The sequence below is a fragment of the Hyla sarda genome, chromosome 4 (genome assembly GCF_029499605.1).
Source record: "Hyla sarda isolate aHylSar1 chromosome 4, aHylSar1.hap1, whole genome shotgun sequence".
Classification (NCBI taxonomy): Eukaryota; Metazoa; Chordata; class Amphibia; order Anura; family Hylidae; genus Hyla; species Hyla sarda.
Window position 1 is genome coordinate 169549305 of NC_079192.1, and position 18703 is coordinate 169568007.

The following is an 18703-nucleotide window of genomic DNA, read 5'->3' on the forward strand; positions in this document are numbered from 1 at the left end:
TAGTCACCCAAGATCTGGTTAATTCTCTCTACTTGTCCATTGGATTGAGGATGGTATGCAGAAGAAAAATTTAATTTAATCTTGAGTTGTTTACAGAGAGCCCTCCAGAATTTAGACACAAATTGGACGCCTCTATCCGAGACGATCTGTGTAGGCAACCCGTGAAGACGAAAAATGTGTACAAAAAATTGTTTAGCCAACTGAGGCGCTGAAGGAAGACCAGGAAGAGGGATGAAATGTGCCATTTTGGAGAATCGATCAACGACCACCCAAATAACAGTGTTGCCATGGGATGGGGGTAAGTCAGTAATAAAATCCATACCAATCAGAGACCAAGGTTGTTCGGGGACAGGTAGAGGATGAAGAAAACCAGCGGGCTTCTGGCGAGGAGTCTTATCCCGGGCACAGATAGTGCAGGCTCGCACAAAGTCCACCACATCAGTCTCTAGAGTCGGCCACCAATAGAAGCGAGAGATGAGTTGCACAGATTTCTTGATGCCCGCATGACCTGCGAGATGGGAGGAGTGACCCCATTTGAGGATCCCAAGGCGTAGGCGTGGAGAAACAAAGGTCTTTCCTGGAGGAGTTTGCCTGATGGAGGCTGGAGAAGTGGAAATCAGGCAGTCAGGAGGAATGATGTGTTGAGGAGAGAGTTCAATTTCAGAGGCATCTGAGGAACGAGAGAGAGCATCGGCCCTAATGTTTTTATCAGCAGGCCGAAAGTGAATTTCAAAATTAAATCGGGCAAAGAACAGAGACCACCTGGCCTGACGAGGATTCAGCCGTTGGGCAGACTGGAGGTAGGAGAGGTTCTTGTGATCGGTGTAAATAATAACTGGAAATCTTGATCCCTCCAGCAGATGCCTCCATTCCTCAAGTGCTAATTTAATGGCTAGAAGCTCTCGATCCCCGATGGAGTAGTTCCTCTCCGCCGGAGAGAAGGTCCTGGAAAAAAAACCACAAGTAACAGCATGCCCGGAAGAGTTTTTTTGTAGAAGGACAGCTCCAGCTCCCACTGAGGAGGCATCAACCTCCAATAGGAAGGGTTTAGATGGGTCAGGTCTGGAGAGCACGGGAGCCGAAGAAAAGGCAGACTTGAGTCGTTTAAAGGCGTCTTCCGCTTGAGGAGGCCAAGACTTGGGATCGGCATTTTTTTTTGTTAAAGCCACAATAGGAGCCACAATGGTAGAAAAATGTGGAATAAATTGCCTGTAATAATTGGCGAACCCCAAAAAACGTTGGATGGCACGGAGTCCGGAGGGGCGTGGCCAATCTAAGACGGCAGAGAGTTTATCTGGGTCCATTTGTAGTCCCTGGCCAGAGACCAAGTATCCTAGAAAAGGAAGAGATTGGCATTCAAACAGACATTTCTCTATTTTGGCATAGAGTTGATTATCACGAAGTCTCTGAAGAACCATACGGACATGCTGGCGGTGTTCTTCAAGATTGGCAGAAAAAATCAGGATATCGTCCAGATATACAACAACACAGGAGTATAGTAGATCACGAAAAATTTCATTAACAAAGTCTTGGAAGACGGCAGGGGCGTTGCATAGACCAAAGGGCATGACCAGATACTCAAAGTGTCCATCTCTGGTGTTAAATGCCGTTTTCCATTCATCCCCCTCTCTGATGCGGATGAGATTATAAGCACCTCTTAAGTCCAGTTTGGTAAAAATATGGGCACCTTGGAGACGATCAAAGAGTTCAGAGATGAGGGGTAGGGGGTAGCGGTTCTTAACCGTGATTTTATTAAGACCGCGGTAGTCAATGCAAGGACGTAGAGAGCCATCTTTTTTGGACACAAAGAAAAATCCGGCTCCGGCAGGAGAGGAGGATTTACGGATAAAGCCCTTTTTTAAATTTTCTTGGACGTATTCAGACATGGCAAGAGTCTCTGGGACGGACAGAGGATAGATTCTGCCCCGGGGTGGAGTAGTGCCCGGGAGGAGGTCAATGGGACAATCATAAGGCCTGTGAGGAGGTAGAGTCTCAGCTTGTTTTTTGCAAAAAACGTCCGCAAAGTCCATATAGGCCTTAGGGAGACCGGTTACATGAGGAAGCACAGGGACACGGCAAGGGTTACTGGGAACCGGTTTTAAGCAGTCCTTGGGACAAGAGGGCCCCCAACTCTTGATCTCCCCAGTGGACCAATCCAGGATTGGGGAATGGAGTTGAAGCCAGGGAAGTCCAAGAAGGATTTCAGAAGTGCAATTGGGGAGGACCAACAGTTCAATCCTCTCGTGATGAGATCCGATGCACATTAGAAGGGGCTCCGTGCGGAAACGTATAGTACAGTCCAATCTTTCATTGTTTACACAATTGATGTAGAGGGGTCTGGCGAGACTGGTCACCGGGATGTTGAACCTGTTGACGAGAGAGGCTAAGATGAAATTTCCTGCAGATCCAGAGTCCAAGAAGGCCACAGCAGAGAAGGAGAAGGCAGAGGCAGACATCCGCACAGGCACAGTAAGACGTGGAGAAGCAGAGTAGACATCAAGGACTGTCTCACTTTTGTGCGGAGTCAGCGGACGTCTTTCCAGGCGGGGAGGACGGATAGGACAATCCTTCAGGAAGTGTTCGGTACTAGCACAGTACAGGCAGAGATTCTCCATGCGGCGTCGTGTCCTCTCTTGGGGTGTCAGGCGAGACCGGTCGACCTGCATAGCCTCCACGGCGGGAGGCACAGGAACAGATTGCAGGGGACCAGAGGAGAGAGGAGCCGGGGAGAAGAAACGCCTCGTGCGAACAGAGTCCATATCCTGGCGGAGCTCCTGACGCCGTTCGGAAAAACGCATGTCAATGCGAGTGGCAAGATGGATGAGTTCATGTAGGTTAGCAGGGATTTCTCGTGCGGCCAGAACATCTTTAATGTTGCTGGATAGGCCTTTTTTAAAGGTCGCGCAGAGTGCCTCATTATTCCAGGATAATTCTGAAGCAAGGGTACGGAACTGTACGGCATACTCGCCAACAGAAGAATTACCCTGGACCAGGTTCAACAGGGCAGTCTCAGCAGAAGAGGCTCGGGCAGGTTCCTCAAAGACACTTCGAATTTCCGAGAAGAAGGAGTGTACAGAGGCAGTGACGGGGTCATTGCGGTCCCAGAGCGGTGTGGCCCAAGCCAGGGCTTTTCCAGACAGCAGGCTGACTACGAAAGCCACCTTAGACCTTTCAGTGGGGAACTGGTCCGACATCATCTCCAAGTGTAATGAACATTGGGAAAGAAAGCCACGGCAAAACTTAGAGTCCCCATCAAATTTATCCGGCAAGGATAGTCGTATTCCAGAAGCGGCCACTCGCTGCGGAGGAGGTACAGGAGCTGGCGGAGGAGATGATTGCTGGAGCTGTGGTAGTAACTGTTGTAGCATAACAGTCAGTTGAGACAGCTGTTGGCCTTGTTGCGCAATCTGTTGTGACTGCTGGGCGACCACCGTGGTGAGGTCAGCGACAACTGGCAGAGGAACTTCAGCGGGATCCATGGCCGGATCTACTGTCACGATGCCGGCTGGCAGGTAGTGGATCCTCTGTGCCAGAGAGGGATTGGCGTGGACCGTGCTAGAGGATCGGTTCTAAGTCACTACTGGTTTTCACCAGAGCCCGCCGCAAAGCGGGATGGTCTTGCTGCGGCGGTAGTGACCAGGTCGTATCCCCTAGCAACGGCTCAACCTCTCTGGCTGCTGAAGATAGGCGCGGTACAAGGGAGTAGACAGAAGCAAGGTCGGACGTAGCAGAAGGTCGGGGCAGGCAGCAAGGATCGTAGTCAGGGGCAACGGCAGAAGGTCTGGAATCACAGGCAAGGAACACACAAGGAACGCTTTCACTGGCACTAGGGCAACAAGATCCGGCGAGGGAGTGAAGGGGAAGTGAGGTGATATAGGGAAGTGCACAGGTGTAAACACTAATTGTAACCACTGCACCAATCAGCGGTGCAGTGGCCCTTTAAATCGCAAAGACCCGGCGCGCGCGCGCCCTAGGGAGCGGGGCCGCGCGCGCCGGGACAGAACTGACGGGGAGCGAGTAAGGTACGGGAGCCGGGGTGCGCATCGCGAGCGGGCGCTACCCGCATCGCGAATCGCATCCCGGCCGGAGGTGGTAACGCAGCGCCCCGGGTCCGTGGAACCGACCGGGGCGCTGCAGTGAGGGAAGTGTAGCGAGCGCTCCGGGGAGGAGCGGGGACCCGGAGCGCTCGGCGTAACAGTATGTTTGCATTCACACCATGTTTTTGCAATACAGTTCCCGTATCAGGTTTTTGATGAAAAAATGGATTCCTCAAAACCTGACCAAACTGTATCATAACGTGTGTACAAATTTCAACCCGTATACAGTTAAAAACCGTATACGGTTTGAAAAATGATGTCCGGTTGCATCCGTTTTGTAAGAAAAAACGTATACGTTTATAACTTTTTACTCCATTTTGAATAAAGTTTCACTTGTTTGATTGAATTTCCAAGAAAAAAAACTGTACAAAGTCAAAAACCGTACGGTGAAAACCATATGGAACCGTATGCACATACAATTCTGTATGGTTCCTATTGACTCCCATGTTAAAAAAAAACGTATACGGTTTAAAACTGTTTTTCCCCCGGACCAAAAACTGTGGTAGACTACGGTTTTTGGTACGGGGAAAAAAACTGACAAAACCGTACAGGATGCCAAACAGACACAACCTGATGCATCTTTTGGCCTACGGTTTTCAATGGAGAGTCAATGCATACGGTTTTCAATACGGTTCTGTACGGTTTTCACATTGAGGGTGCGTTCCCACAGGGCGTATACGCAGCGTATTTGACGCTGCGCAAAATGTATGGCAGCAGCGGGAAATACGCTGCGTATTCCTCGCTCACTATACACACAGGGCTTTCCGGCGGCAGCCCTATGTGTGCAGTGAGTTTTGGAGGCGGGGCCGTGTGCCGGCGTGTCTGTGACGCGTGGCTCCGCCTCCAAAACTCACTACACACATAGGGCTGTCGCCGGAAAGCCCTGTGTGTATAGTGAGCAAGGGATATGCAGCGTATTTCCCGCTGCTGCCATGCATTTTGCGCAGCATCAAATACGCTGCGTATACGCCCTGTGGGAACGCACCCTGAAAGCGTATACGGGAACTGTATTACAAAAACGTGGTGTGAATGCAGCCTAATAGAGCTTTTACTTAGAGTTGGACCAATACACATCACTGTTGTGATTGATAACACTGATATGAAGCTCACTTACCTGCAAACAGATGGCCCAGCTGGTAAGTTTACATTACAATCTTTATTACACACAACCATAGAATACTCCTTTACAGGGATATAGAAAACACCATCAAATAAGGAATGCTGAAGGGGTACTCCGGTACTGAACAACTTACCCCTTGTCCAAAGGATAGGGGATAAGTGTCTGATCACGGGAGGTCCCCTTTGAGGTAGAAAGAACTATAAAACATGTCAACATCATTTCATGTAAATGGAATAAGACAATGAAGATGGACCCTACGACAGTTACAGAAGTATTGGATCCCCTGGTTTTGGAGCCTTGTGGTTCTCTGAAGATAACAGAGTCCATATCACAGTCCATAAAACACTTAGACAGTGGTTTGGAACATGATTTTGAATTGTTTGGCCACAGAGTTACATAAAAATGTACAAATTGTGCACAAGTTTTTGTGGTATCCTATATGGACTTTTTTTTTTTTTTTTTGCTTCGTTTAAGGAAATACAGTAGTCCCTAAAGTCATAATATTTAGTTATAGTGGTCCCTCAAGTTACAATATTTATTGTTTCCAGGACGACCATTGTATGTTGAGACCATTGTATGTTGAGATCAGAACTCTATGGAAACCTGGTAATTGGTTCTGAAGCCCCAAAATGTCATCAAAAATAGGAAAAGGTGAGGATTAAAGAATAATAGGTAGATAACTAATATAGATAAAGCAAATCCTTACACATAAAAGTAAGAACGATTTGCTGGGAGCTGTAAATCACTGTCTTTCCAAGCAGTGTGCTTCCAGCTGTTGCAAAACTACAACTCCCAGCATGCCCGGACAGCCGTTGGCTGTCCGGGCATGCTGGGAGTTGTAGTTTTGCACCAGCTGGAGGCACCCTGGTTGGGAAACAATGGTTTATGTAGGGGACAGGAGCTTCTTCAGGGTCCTATACAGTACACACATTGTGCCAAATGGAGCCACCTTTACTTGGTGTCCAAAGGAGCAGCTAACCCTGGCACAGGTAAGGAGTAGTACAGAACTTGTAGTTCCTCCCTGTACTGTAGGGTGCGCTACCAGACACCAGTCAGTGCATGCACTTCAGTAATACAGGTGATTTACCAGTAAAATGCCCATTCTGATTGGTAAGTTCCTCCAGTTGTGACATGTATCACAGATCCGGACTGTCCGTACATTGTATGTTGAGTCTGGCTTCAAGTTACAATGGTCAAGAAAATACCATTGTATGTTGAAACTATTGTATGTTGAGGCCATTGTAAGTTGAGGGATCACTGTATAATTTTAAATGGTTACATTGCATTTTGAGACCATAACTTTAAGTAATTGTCAACTTAAAAAAAGGGGGGGGGGGGGAAAGAAGGTTGAAGAGAAATGACAAGTTAGCTAATACAGATAACGCAAGTCCTTGCACACATGTATGTCATTTTAGGTAAGAAAGGTGATATTACTGCAGAGATTCTCCCTAGCCAGCAAAGAGGAGGAAACAATAATGTGCAAATAGACTTTGAATGAATGCTGTAAGATCCAGCTCCGGAAAAGGTACAGCCAAATCACACTATGGTTTATTTGTATTTGTTTAACCCTATGTTCTTGTAAACCTGTGTCTACAGCTGCCAACTGTTGTTTCTCCCCACCTTATAATACTATAAAATATCTTGTAAAACACAGGCGTGGCTACATCCCCTCATCATTATTCTCTGCCTGGATATTACTTGATCATGACATCTCTACCCCAAATGCTGTACCTACTAACAGCACTAAATAAGGGCCAATTAATCTACAGCAAGACCTATATAATTGATATACCCCCATACAGTGCCCACATAGCAGTACATACTAGTACTATAAAGGAGCTCTGTAGCCCCTTTAAAGGGTACTCCGGCCCTAAGACTTCTTATACCCTATCCAAAGGATAGGGGATAAGATGTCTGATCGCGGGGGTCACGCCGCTGGGGACCCCCACTATCTAGCATGCAGCACCCACCTCTGGGAGCTGCACGCAATGCTGCAGCCTCAGAGTCTGCCGGGTCACGACTACAGGGCCGGAGTATTGTGATGTCACGACTTCAGATGTCTTAGGGCCGGAGTACCTCTTTAAGTGATTCCAGTGCAGTTACATCCAGTGACTCACAGGGGATGGCCCCAAATGTGCCCCACACTCACTTATAATGTCCTTACATTGATCCCATTTACAAATAATGCCCCATAGATACTTATTAATAATGCACCGTGTTACCCTGTGTAATGCCCTCAATGTGCCCCCATACATGTCCCCATGTCCCATACAGTAATAATGTCCCCTGTGTTCCCATACAGTAATAATGTCCCCCCTGTGCCCCCATATGGTAATAATGTCCTCCCTGTGCCTCCATACAGTAATGCTGTCCCCCATGTCCCATACAGTAATAACATCTCCCTTTTCTCCCAAACAATAATAATGTTTTCCTGTGCCCCCATGTAGTAATAATGTCCACCTGTACCTCCATACAGTAATATTGTCTCATTGTGCCCCCATACAATAATAATGAAACCCTGTGCCTCCATATAGAGATAATGCCCTCTGTGCCCCATACAGTAATAATGTCTTTCTGTGCCCTATACAGTAATAACTTGTACCCCATCCATTAATATCTCCCTGTGTCCCATACAGTAAAAATGCCCCATGTGCTTCCATGTAGTGATAACATCCCCCTGTGCCTCCATTTAGTGAAAATGTCCCCCTGGGCCTCATGGAGTGAAAATGTCACCCTGTGCCTCATGCAGTAATGATGTGTCCCTGTGTCCCCATACAGTAATAATATCCCATTATTGCAACAACAAAAGTAAAAAAAATACCTAGCCCTGGTTCCCATAATGAAGAAAGCAGCTTTAATCCCTCACTTTTAGCTGCAGCAGGAGAGCCACAGGAAGCCTGGGGAGGCCTTATTACATCATATCATTGCGCCAGTGCAGGGTTCACATCCTGACAGCTCAGAGGCTGCATGCATGAAGTGCCTGCAGCCTATATAAGAATAAACAGTAGAGCAGAGAACTGATAGCCGTCACCTTGAGATCGGGGGCACCAGGCAAAAAATTATGCCCAATGCTAATGATGCCCCTGTCCCTGCCCCACCAGCTTTGATTTACAGACTCTTCGTTATTATATACAGGGTGATATATATTAACAAAGGGAATCGAGGTCGACCATGATGACAAAATGAGTTCCAACTGTGTCCCCTTCCTGGTCACAAAATGGGTGCCAACTATGTCCCCTTACTGATCATAAAATTAGTGCCTTATTGGTCACAAAATGGTTGCCAACCATGTTCTCTTACTGATCATAAAATTAGTGCCAACTATGTCCCCATACTGATCACACAATTATTTTCTATTTGGAACACAGAGCTCTCTTCTGAATCACGAGCACAGTGCTCTCTGCTGACATCTCTGTCCATTTTAAGAACTGTCAAGAGTAGGAGAACATCCCCATAGAAAACATATGCTGCTCTGGACAGTTCCTAAAATGGACAGAGATGTCAGCTGAGAGCACTGTGCTCGTGATTCAGCAGAGAGCACTGTGTTCCAAAAAGAAAATAATTTTCTCTGTAGTATTCGGTAGCTAATAAGTACAGGAAGGATTAAGATTTTTTAATAGAAGTAATTTACAAATCTGTTTAACTTTCTGGCACCAGTTGATTTAAAAAAAAAAAAAAAAAGTTTTCCACCGGAGTAGCCCTTTAAAGTTAGCAATCTAATAACTGCCCAAAAGTATTTTATTTACAGTTTTATATCTTAAGAAATGGTTACAGTTTCCAAGATTTTTCTAGCAAAGGAAATAATTTATTGGGCATTGAAAGGGAATTCTGTCCATAACTATACCTGGCCATTTCAAGTAACTCTGAAGTCAGTGAGAATGATAAAAAAAAAATACAATATATCTTGTAATTCTTCTATTATCAAACCATAGAGAAGGATTTTCCGCTGACTCTGGACAATTGACTTACACGTGCAGTTAGCACGGTCACCACTAGATGGCGGTCACCGCTACAGATGTTTTACAGGGTGAAGACAAGCTGCGGGCGGCTGCGCGCTGGACGCTCCTGATGACGTAGATGTTGTGAGCCGCACGTGGTGCAGTTTGTCGCCCACATAGTAGCCATGGAGGCGGCGGGGGAGCTCAGATGGTGAGTGGGGGATGGTGACGGGGTAGGTGTGCAGGGGTCATACTAATAGGGCGAGGACTCGTGATGTCAGGTCTGTAGTAGGAAGTGATAGGGACATCCCGCCTTGTCTGTGAGGTGGATAGGAATGGACGTATTTATAAGGTGTCATGGCGAGTGACTCTATAGGGTAGTGTTCCCCAAGCAGGGTGCCTCCGGCTGTTGCAAAACTACAACTCCCAGCATGCCCGGACAGCCTTCGGCTGTCCGGGCATGCTGGGAGTTGTAGTTTTGCAACAGCCGAAGGCACTCTGCTTGGGAAACACTGCTATAGGGCTTTCTACTGGGGAAAAGCCTATTTGAGTATAGATTGGAAATGTTATGAATGTCTTGACAGGCGAGACTACATAGACCAGTGTTCCTCCAGCCATTGCAAAACTACAACACCCATCATACTATCCTATTGGCGAAATGATGGGAGTTGTAATTTTGGAGAGCCGCAGGTTATGGATTGATAGTATAGACTTCAATAGTGAGTGGGGGGGAAGGGAACTGCACCCCAGGATGAGTGGGGTGGGGTCTCCTCTCTTAGGACCCCAGTGATAGGAGGGTACAGGATAGCACCTGTGAAGATGAGCTCTCCCTGTTCACATTGGATGTGGAGAGATGCGGTTTATGTTGGGTTGCCAAGGCAACCATACGATGCCTAGTGAGTTCTGTGCACAAATCCTATTAGAAATCAGCTATTGCAGAGAACCCGCTCAGGTCCTATGGGACCATCTCCAGCCTGGACTGCATCTCTCCACACCCCATCTGAGAAATGGGCAGGAGGTCAACTTTACAGGTACCAAATAATGGCAGGTCTTATCTATGTGTACTTGTCACAGGATACACTGCTCAAAAAATAAAATAAAGGGGACACTAAGATAACACATCCTACATCTGAATGAACTAATCGTATGAAATACTTTCTTCTAGGGCTGGGCGGTATAACGGTTCATACCGAATACCAAAATCTTTGTGCTCCACGATATGACTTTTTCCCCATACCGCAATATCGGTTTGGCCCCTCCCCCTCGGGAATGAAGGAATTATCAGCCCAGCGCTGCGCTGTCACCACATCGGTGAACTAATCATATGTGACCCATGAGCGCTGTTCTGCCCCCCCCCCCAATTAATTATCAGCGATGCGCTGTCCCCATCGGGGTAAATACTCACATATCACCTGCAAGCACTGCCCTCCTTGTCCTCCTGTTTGTTGCTGGCCGCTGGAAATCTATACTGTACGCTGTATCCCTGTGCCCGGGCTGCAAAAAGATAAACTAATTAAATTTTAACTCACTTTCCCCCGTCGGTCCGGACCAGCTTCCTGGGGACGGGAACGTCGGACAGCCGTTAGCCTATCACCGGCCGCAGCGATGTTCCGCCTCGGCCGGTGTTAGGTTGAGCGCACTGTCATGTAAGAAGCTGGCTTCTTACATGATAGTGGGCTCAGCCTATCACCGGCCGAGGCGGAACATCGCTGCAGTTGGTGATAGGCTGACGGCTGTCCGACGTTCCCGTCCCCAGGAAGAGCGTGAGGCCGTTTATTTTGTTTACCTTTTGCAGCCCGGGCATAGGGATACAGTGTACAGTATAGTGTCAGCGCCGGCGGCCGCAACAAGCAGGAGGACAAGGAGGGCAGCGCTTGCGGGTGATATGTGAGTATTTACCCCGATGGGGACAGCGCAGCGCTGGGATGATAATTTATTTGGGGGGGGGGAATACCGTTATATACCGTGGAACTGCCATAAGTTACAAAAATACAGTGATACACGTATTTGGTCATACCGCCCAGCCCTACTTTCCTCTTTACATAGTTGAATGTGCTGACAACAAATTCACACAAATATTTTCAATAGAAATCAAATTTATCAACCCATGGAGGTCTGGATATGGAGTCACACTCAAAATCAAAGTGGAAAACCACACTACAGGCTGATCCAACTTTGATGTAATGTCCTTAAAACAAGTCAAAATGAGGCTCAGTAGTGTGTGGCATTCACGTGCCCGTATGACCGCCCTACAACACCTGGGCATGCTCCTGATGAGGTGACGGATGGTCTCCTGAGGGATGTCCTCCCAGACCTGGACTAAAGCATCCGCCAACTCCTGATAGTCTGTGTTGCAACGTGGCGTTGGTGGATGGAGCGAGACATGATGTCCCAGATGTGCTCAATTGGATTCAGGTCTAGGGAACGGGCGGACCAGTCCATAGCATCAATGCCTTCCTCTTGCAGGAACTGCTGACACACTCCAGCCACATGAGGTCTAGCATTGTCTTGCATTAGGAGGAACCCAGGGCCAACCGCACATGCATCTGGTCTCACATTGGGTCTGAGGATCTCATCTCGGTACCTAATGGCAGTCAGGCTACATCTGGCAAGCACATAGAGGGCTGTGCCCCCCCCCCCCCCAAAGAAATGCCACCCCACACCATTACTGACCCACTGCCAAACCGGTCATGCTGGAGGATGTTGCAGGCAGTAGAACGTTCTCCACGGCGTCTCCAGACTCTGTCACGTCTGTCACATGTGCTCAGTGTGAACCTACTTTCATCTGTGAGGAGCACAGGGCGCCAGTGGTGAATTTGCCAATCTTGTTGTTTTCTGGCAAGTGCCAAACGTCCTGCACGGTGTTGGGCTGTAAGCACAACCCCCACCTGTGGACAGCGGGCCTTCATACCACCCTCATGGAGTCTGTTTCTGACAGTTTGAGTGGACACATGCACATTTGTGGCCTGCTGGCGGTCATTTTTTAGGGCTCTGGCAGTGCTCCTCCTTGCACAAAGAAGGAGGTTGCGGTCCTGATGCTTGGTTGTTGCCCTCCTATGACCTCCTCCCAGTCTCCTGATGTACTGGCCTGTCTCCTGGTAGCGCCACCATGCTCTGAACACTACGCTGACAGACACAGCAAACCTTCTTTCTACATCTCGCACTGATGTGCCATCCTGGATGAGCTGCACTACCTGAGCCACTTGTGTGGGTTGTAGACTCCATCTCATGCTACCACTAGAGTGAAAGCACCGCCAGCATTCAAAAGTGACCATTCATCAGTCAGGTAGCATAGGAACTGAAAAGGGGTCTGTGGTCACCACCTGCAGAACCACTCCTTTATTGGGGGTGTCTTGCTAATTGCCTATAATTTCCACCTGTTGTCTGTTCCATTTGCACAACAGCATGTGAAATTGATTGTCAGTCAGTGTTGCTTCCTGAGTGGACAGTGGGATTTCACAGAAGTGTGATTGACTTGGAGTTACATTGTGTTGTTTAAGTGTTCCCATTATTTTTTTTTGAGCAGTGTACTATCCACAGTGATCCCTAAAGTTACTATATTAGTTTCAGGATGATCTCTGAAAGTTGAAACTATTGTATTCTGGGACCAAAACTATGGAAAACTGGTAATGGTTCTGAAGCCCCCAAAATGTCTTCCAAATATAAGACAATGGGGGAGATTTATTAAAACCTGTCCAGAGGAGAAGTAGCTGTGTTGCCCATAGCAACCAATCAGATCACTACTTTCATTTTTGAACAGACCTCTGAAAAATGAAAGCGATCTGATTGGTTGCTATGGGCAACACAGAAACTTTTCCTCTGGACTGGTTTTGATAAATCTCCTCCAATATGAGCAGTTAACTTACACAAGTCTTTACATCAGAGCATTTAGAAAGTCCCCCCACCCTATTATTCTGCACTCAATGCCCCATAATGACAAAGCTTAAATACAAAAGACAGAAGCGCTCCCTAGTGTGACACCTTCAGTATAAAATGAAAAGTGAGAGAAGGATCATCACACCTAAAACGGTTGTGCAAATTCCGGCACAACACGTATATGCACTCAGTCATTTAACCACTAAGGGGTATTCCGGGGAAAAACTTTTTTTTATGTATCAACTGGTTCCAGAAAGTTAAACAGATTTGTATATTACTTCTATTAAAAAATCTTACTCCTTCCAATAATTATCAGATGCTGAAGTTGAGTTGTTCTTTTCTGTCTGGCACGAGTGCTCTCTGCTGACATCTCTGCTTGTCTCGGGAACTGCACAGAGGAGAGGTTTGCTTAGGGGATTTGCTTCTACTCTGGACAGTTCCCGAGACACTTAGACAGAAAAGAACTCAACTTCAGCAGCTCATAAAAACAGAAAGGATTAAGATTTTTTAACCCCTTAAGGACCCGGGGATTTTCCATTTTTGCATTTCGTTTTTTCCTCCTTACATAAAAAAAAAAAAACTCTTTCAATTTTGCACTTAAAAATCCATATGATGGCTTATTTTTTGCACCACCAATTCTACTTCATAATGACGTCAGTCATTTTACCCAAAAATCTACGGTGAAGTGGAAAAAAAAATCATTGTGAGACAAAATTGAGAACCCCCCCCTCGCCATTTTGGAACTTTTGGGGGCTTCTGTTTCTATACCGTACACTTTTCGGTGAAAATGACACCTTATCATTATTCTGTAGGTCCATATGGTTAAAATGATATCCTACTTATATAGGTTTGATTTTGTCGTATTTCTGGAAAAAATCATAACTACATGCAGGAAAATTTATACATTTAGAATTGTCATCTTCTGACCCCTATAACTTTTTTATTTTTATTTTTTTATGGGGCGGTATGAGGGCTAATTTTTTGCGCCGTGATCTGAAGTTTTTAGCGGTACCATTTTTGTATTCATAAGACTTATTGATCGCTTTTTATTCATTTTTTTCATGATATAAAAAGTGACCAAAAATTCACTATTTTGTACTTTGGAATTTTTTTGTGCATACGCCATTGACCGTGCAGTTTAATTAACTATATATAACTATATATTTTTATAATTCGGACATTTCCGCACGCGGCGATACCACAAATGTTTATTTTTATTTACACTGTTTATTTTTTTTAAATGTGAAAAGCGGGGTGATTCAAACTTTTATTAGGGAAGGGGTTAAATGATCTTTATTCCCATAGGGACCTAAAACACTGCACATACTGATCTTTTACATTGATCAATGGTTTCTCATAGGAAACCATTGATCAATGATTCTGCCGCTTGACTGCTCATGCCTGGATCTGGCGATTGGACACCAGGAGGCAAGGTAAGGGACCCTCCTGCTGTGTCACAGCTGTTTGGGATGCCACGATTTCGCCGCCGCGATCCTTAACAGCCCCCTGAGCTAACCGGCATTGTTTTTACTAACTTTGAACGCTGGGTCTAAATGGTTAATAGCGTGCGGCCCCGCGATCATTGCTGCGTGCTATTAGCCACGGGTCCCGGCCTCTAAGAGGCCGGGCCCGACCACTGTGGCCCTGCGTTATAGAACAGGAGCGGACTCATGAAGTACCGGTACATCATGGGTCCTGTAGGGGTTAATAGAAGTAATTTACAAATCTGTTTAATTTTCTGGAGCCAGTTGATGGTATATATAAAAAAAGTTTTATCCTGGATAACCCCTTTAAGGACGCAGAGCGTACCTGTACGCCCTGCACACGGTCCCGGCATGTAACGCGGGGTCACGCCGTGACCCCGCATCATACCGGGTCGGTCCCGGCAGCTAATGAAAGCTGGGATCCTGGGCAAATATTGTGCGGCACTGATCGTTGTTATTGCTATTAACCCTATAGACGCGGCGTTCAAAGTTGATCGCCACGTCTAAAATGAAAGTGAAAGCTTCCCAGCAGCTCAGTTGGGCTAATCGGGACCATCACGGTGAAATCTTGATATCCCGATCAGCTAGAACACGAGCTGAGGTCTCCTTACCTGCCTCCGTCATGTCCAATCGGCCATTCATTGCTCCAAGCCTGAAATCCAGGCTTGAGCAATCGACCGCTGATAACACTGATCCTTGCTGTGTCAATGCACGGCAATAATCTGTGTAGCAGATCAGTGTGTGCAGTGTAATAGCCACTAGGGAGGCTATAACACTGCAAAAAATATATATATATATTAACTGTGTAAATAAAAATAAACATGTGGTATCGCCGCGTGCAGAAATGTACTGATAAAAACTTCAGATCACGATGCAAAATATTTGCCCTCCTACCAGCCCATACGCAGAAAAATTAAAAAGTTATAAGGGTCAGAATATGACAATTTTAAACGTATACATTTTCCTGCATGTAGTTATGATTTTTTTCTGAAGTAATACAAAATCAATCCTATAAAAGTAGGGTATCATTTTAACCGTATGGACCTATAGAATAAAGATAAGGTGTCATTTTTACCGAAAAATGCACTGCATAGAAACGGAAGCCTCCAAAAGTTACAAAATTTAATTTTTTCTTCAATTTTTTCGCACAATTAATTTTTTTTCTGCTTCACCGTGGATATTTTGGTAAAATGATTAATGTCACTGCAAAGTGGAATTGGTGGCCCAAAAATAGGCCCTCATATGGAATTTTAGGTGCAAAATTGAACGCGTTATGATTTTTAGAAGGTGATGAGGAAAAAATTAAAATGCAAAAACGGAAAAACCCTGCGTCCTTAAGGGGTTAAGGCTGCTGCACATTCCTCCGAACGCTCCCAAGCATGAATAATAGATTCCAATACCACTCCAACTCCACAGAGGATAATAGACGCTGCCAGTAAGGTGATCCAGGGGTGATAATAAAAACGTATTTTATTAAAACATGCTACACTTTACAAAACCGGACCGGTTTCTTCTTCAGGAATGACAGAAATCACTCAATGCTCAGAATAAATACCCCCAATTCATTGATGTCTCCCTCCATGCTTTAAACCAACATGGCGAGAGACGCTGTGTTTCATGAAAGAATTTATGCAATATACTGAATTCCTTTATGAAACACTCTCGCCATGTTTGTTTAACCCCTTAAGAAGCAATGACCAATAGCAGATCGGGGGGGGGGGGGGTTAACTTTCGTTTTCCCCATCCTGCCCACCCACAATAGGCAAAACAGCTGTCTCGGCATGCTGGGAGTGGTAGTTGCGTACCTCCACCTGTTGCATAACTACATCTACCAGCATGCCCTTCGGGGATCAGTACATGCTGGGAGTTGTAGTTTTGCAACAGCTGGAGGCACACTGGTTGGAAACCTTCAGTTAGGTTCTGTTACCTAACTTAGTATTTTCCAACCAAACTGAAGGTTTCCAACCAGTGTGCATCCAGCTGTTGCAAAAGTACAACTCCCAGCATGCACGGTCTGTCAGTACATGCTGGGAGTTGTAGTTTTGAAACAGCTGGAGGTTTGCGCCCCCCCATATGTGAATGTACAGGGTACATTCACACAGTTAGGTTTACAGTAAGTTTCCTGCTTCAAGTTTGGGCTGCGGCAAACTTTTTGCCACAGCGCAAACCCCTAGCGGGAAACTCACCGTAACCAGCTAGTGCGAATGTACCCTAAAAACACTACAGTACACTAACACATAATAAAGGGTAAACACTACATATACACCCCCTTACACGTTCCCGCCAATAAAAATGAAAAACGTATTGTATGGCAGTGTTTCCAAAACGAAGCCTCCAGCTGTTGCAAAACAACAACTCCCAGCATTTCTGGACAGCCACTGACTGTCCAGGCATGCTTGGAATTTATCAACAGCTGGAGGCACCCTGTTTGGGAATCACTGGTGTAGAATGCCCCTATGTCCACCCCTATGTAATCTCTAATTTAGTCCTCAAATGCGCATGGCGCTCTCTCACTTCGGAGCCCTGTCGTATTTAAAGGAAACAGTTTAGGGCCACATGGGATATCTCTGTACTCTGGAGAAATTGCACTTTTAGGGGGCTTTTTCTCCTTTTACCCCTTATGAAAAGGAAAAGTTGGGGGCTACACCCGCTTGTTAGTGAAAAAAAATGTAAAATTTTACACTCACAAGCATTAAAAGGAAAAAAGGACCCCCCAAATTTGTAACTCAATTTCTTCTGAGTATGGAAATACCCCATATGTGGGCGTAAAATGCTCTGCAGGCGCTTAACAAGGCTCAGGAGTGAGGGCGCACTATGTACATTTGAGGCCTAAATTGGTGATTTGCACAGGGGTGGCTGATTTTACAGCCGTTCTGACATAAACACAAAAAAAAAAAAATACCCACATGTGACCCCATTTTGGAAACTACACCCCTCACGGAACTTAACAAGGGGCATAGTGAGCCTTAACACCCCACAGGTGTTTGATGAAAATTCTTCAAAGTTGGATGGAAAAAAAACTAAAACATTTTTCACAAAAATGCTGGTGTTACCCTAAATTTTTCATTTTCACAAGGGAAAATAGAAAAAACTAAATAAAATTTGTAACCCCATTTCTTCACAGTAAGAACATACCCCATATGTGGATGTAAAGTGCTCTGCGGGCGCACTACAATGCTCAGAACAGAAGGAGCACCATTGGGCTTTTGAAGAGAAAATTTGTCCAGAATTGAAGGCCACGTGTGTTTACAAAGCCCCCATAGTGCCAGAACAATGGACCCCCCCCCCACATGTGACCCCATTTTGGAAACTACACCCCTCACATAATGTAATAAGGGGTACAATGAGCATTTACGTCCCACAGGTGTCTGAGAGATTTTTGGAACAGTGGTCCATGAAAATGAAAAATTTAATTTTTCATTTGCACAGCCCACTGTTCCAAAGATCTGTCAAACGCCAGTGGGGTGTAAATACTCACTGCACCCCTTATTAAATTCTGTGAGGGGTGTAGTTTCCAAAATAAGGTCACATGTGGGGGGGTCCACTGTTCTGGCAGCACGGGGGGCTTTGTAAATGCACATGGCCCCTGACTACCATTCCAAACAATTTTTTTCCCAAAAGCTCAATAGCGCTCCTTCTCTTCTGAGCATTGTAGTGCGCCAGCAGAGCACTTGACGTCCACACATGGGGTATTTCCATACTCAGAAGAGATGGGGTTACAAATTTTGGGGGGCATTTTGTCCTATTATCCCTTGTAGAAAAAATTAATTTGAGGGAAAACTAGCATTTTAGTGAAAAAAAAAAAATTATCATTTACACATCCAACTTTAACGAAAAGTCGTCAAACACCTGTGGGGTGTTATGGCTCACTGGACCCCTTGTTACGTGCCTTGAGGGGTGTTGTTTCCAAAATAGTATGCCATGTGTTTTATTTTTTATTTTTTTTGCTGTTCTGGCACCATAGGGGCTTCCTAAATGGGACATGCCACCCAAAAACCATTTCAGAAAAATTTGCTTTCCAAAAGCCAAATGTGACTCCTTCTCTTCTGAGCATTGTAGTTAGCCCGCAAAGCATTTTACGTCCTAACATGGGGTATTTCCATACTAAGAAGAGATGGGGTTACAAATTTTGGGGGGCATTTTGTCCTATTATCCCTTGTAAAAATGTTAAATTTGAGGGAAATCTAG

The 18703-nt window shown here is 45.7% G+C and overlaps 1 protein-coding gene across 4 annotated transcripts in view; it reads left to right on the forward strand.

Annotated features, from left to right (window-relative positions):
• The first annotated feature begins 9251 nt into the window (after positions 1–9251).
• Positions 9252–18703, forward strand: part of ICE2 (interactor of little elongation complex ELL subunit 2) — a 121107-nt gene continuing 111655 nt past the window's right edge. For 2 of the 4 annotated variants that reach the window (XM_056572701.1, XM_056572700.1), the window contains exon 1: positions 9252–9366. In XM_056572701.1, the coding sequence (XP_056428676.1) occupies positions 9341–9366 (26 nt within the window). In that variant the 5' untranslated portion in view covers positions 9252–9340. The remainder of the gene's footprint in view (positions 9367–18703) is intronic. The other 2 variants (XM_056572703.1, XM_056572702.1) reach the window with 2 other exon arrangements.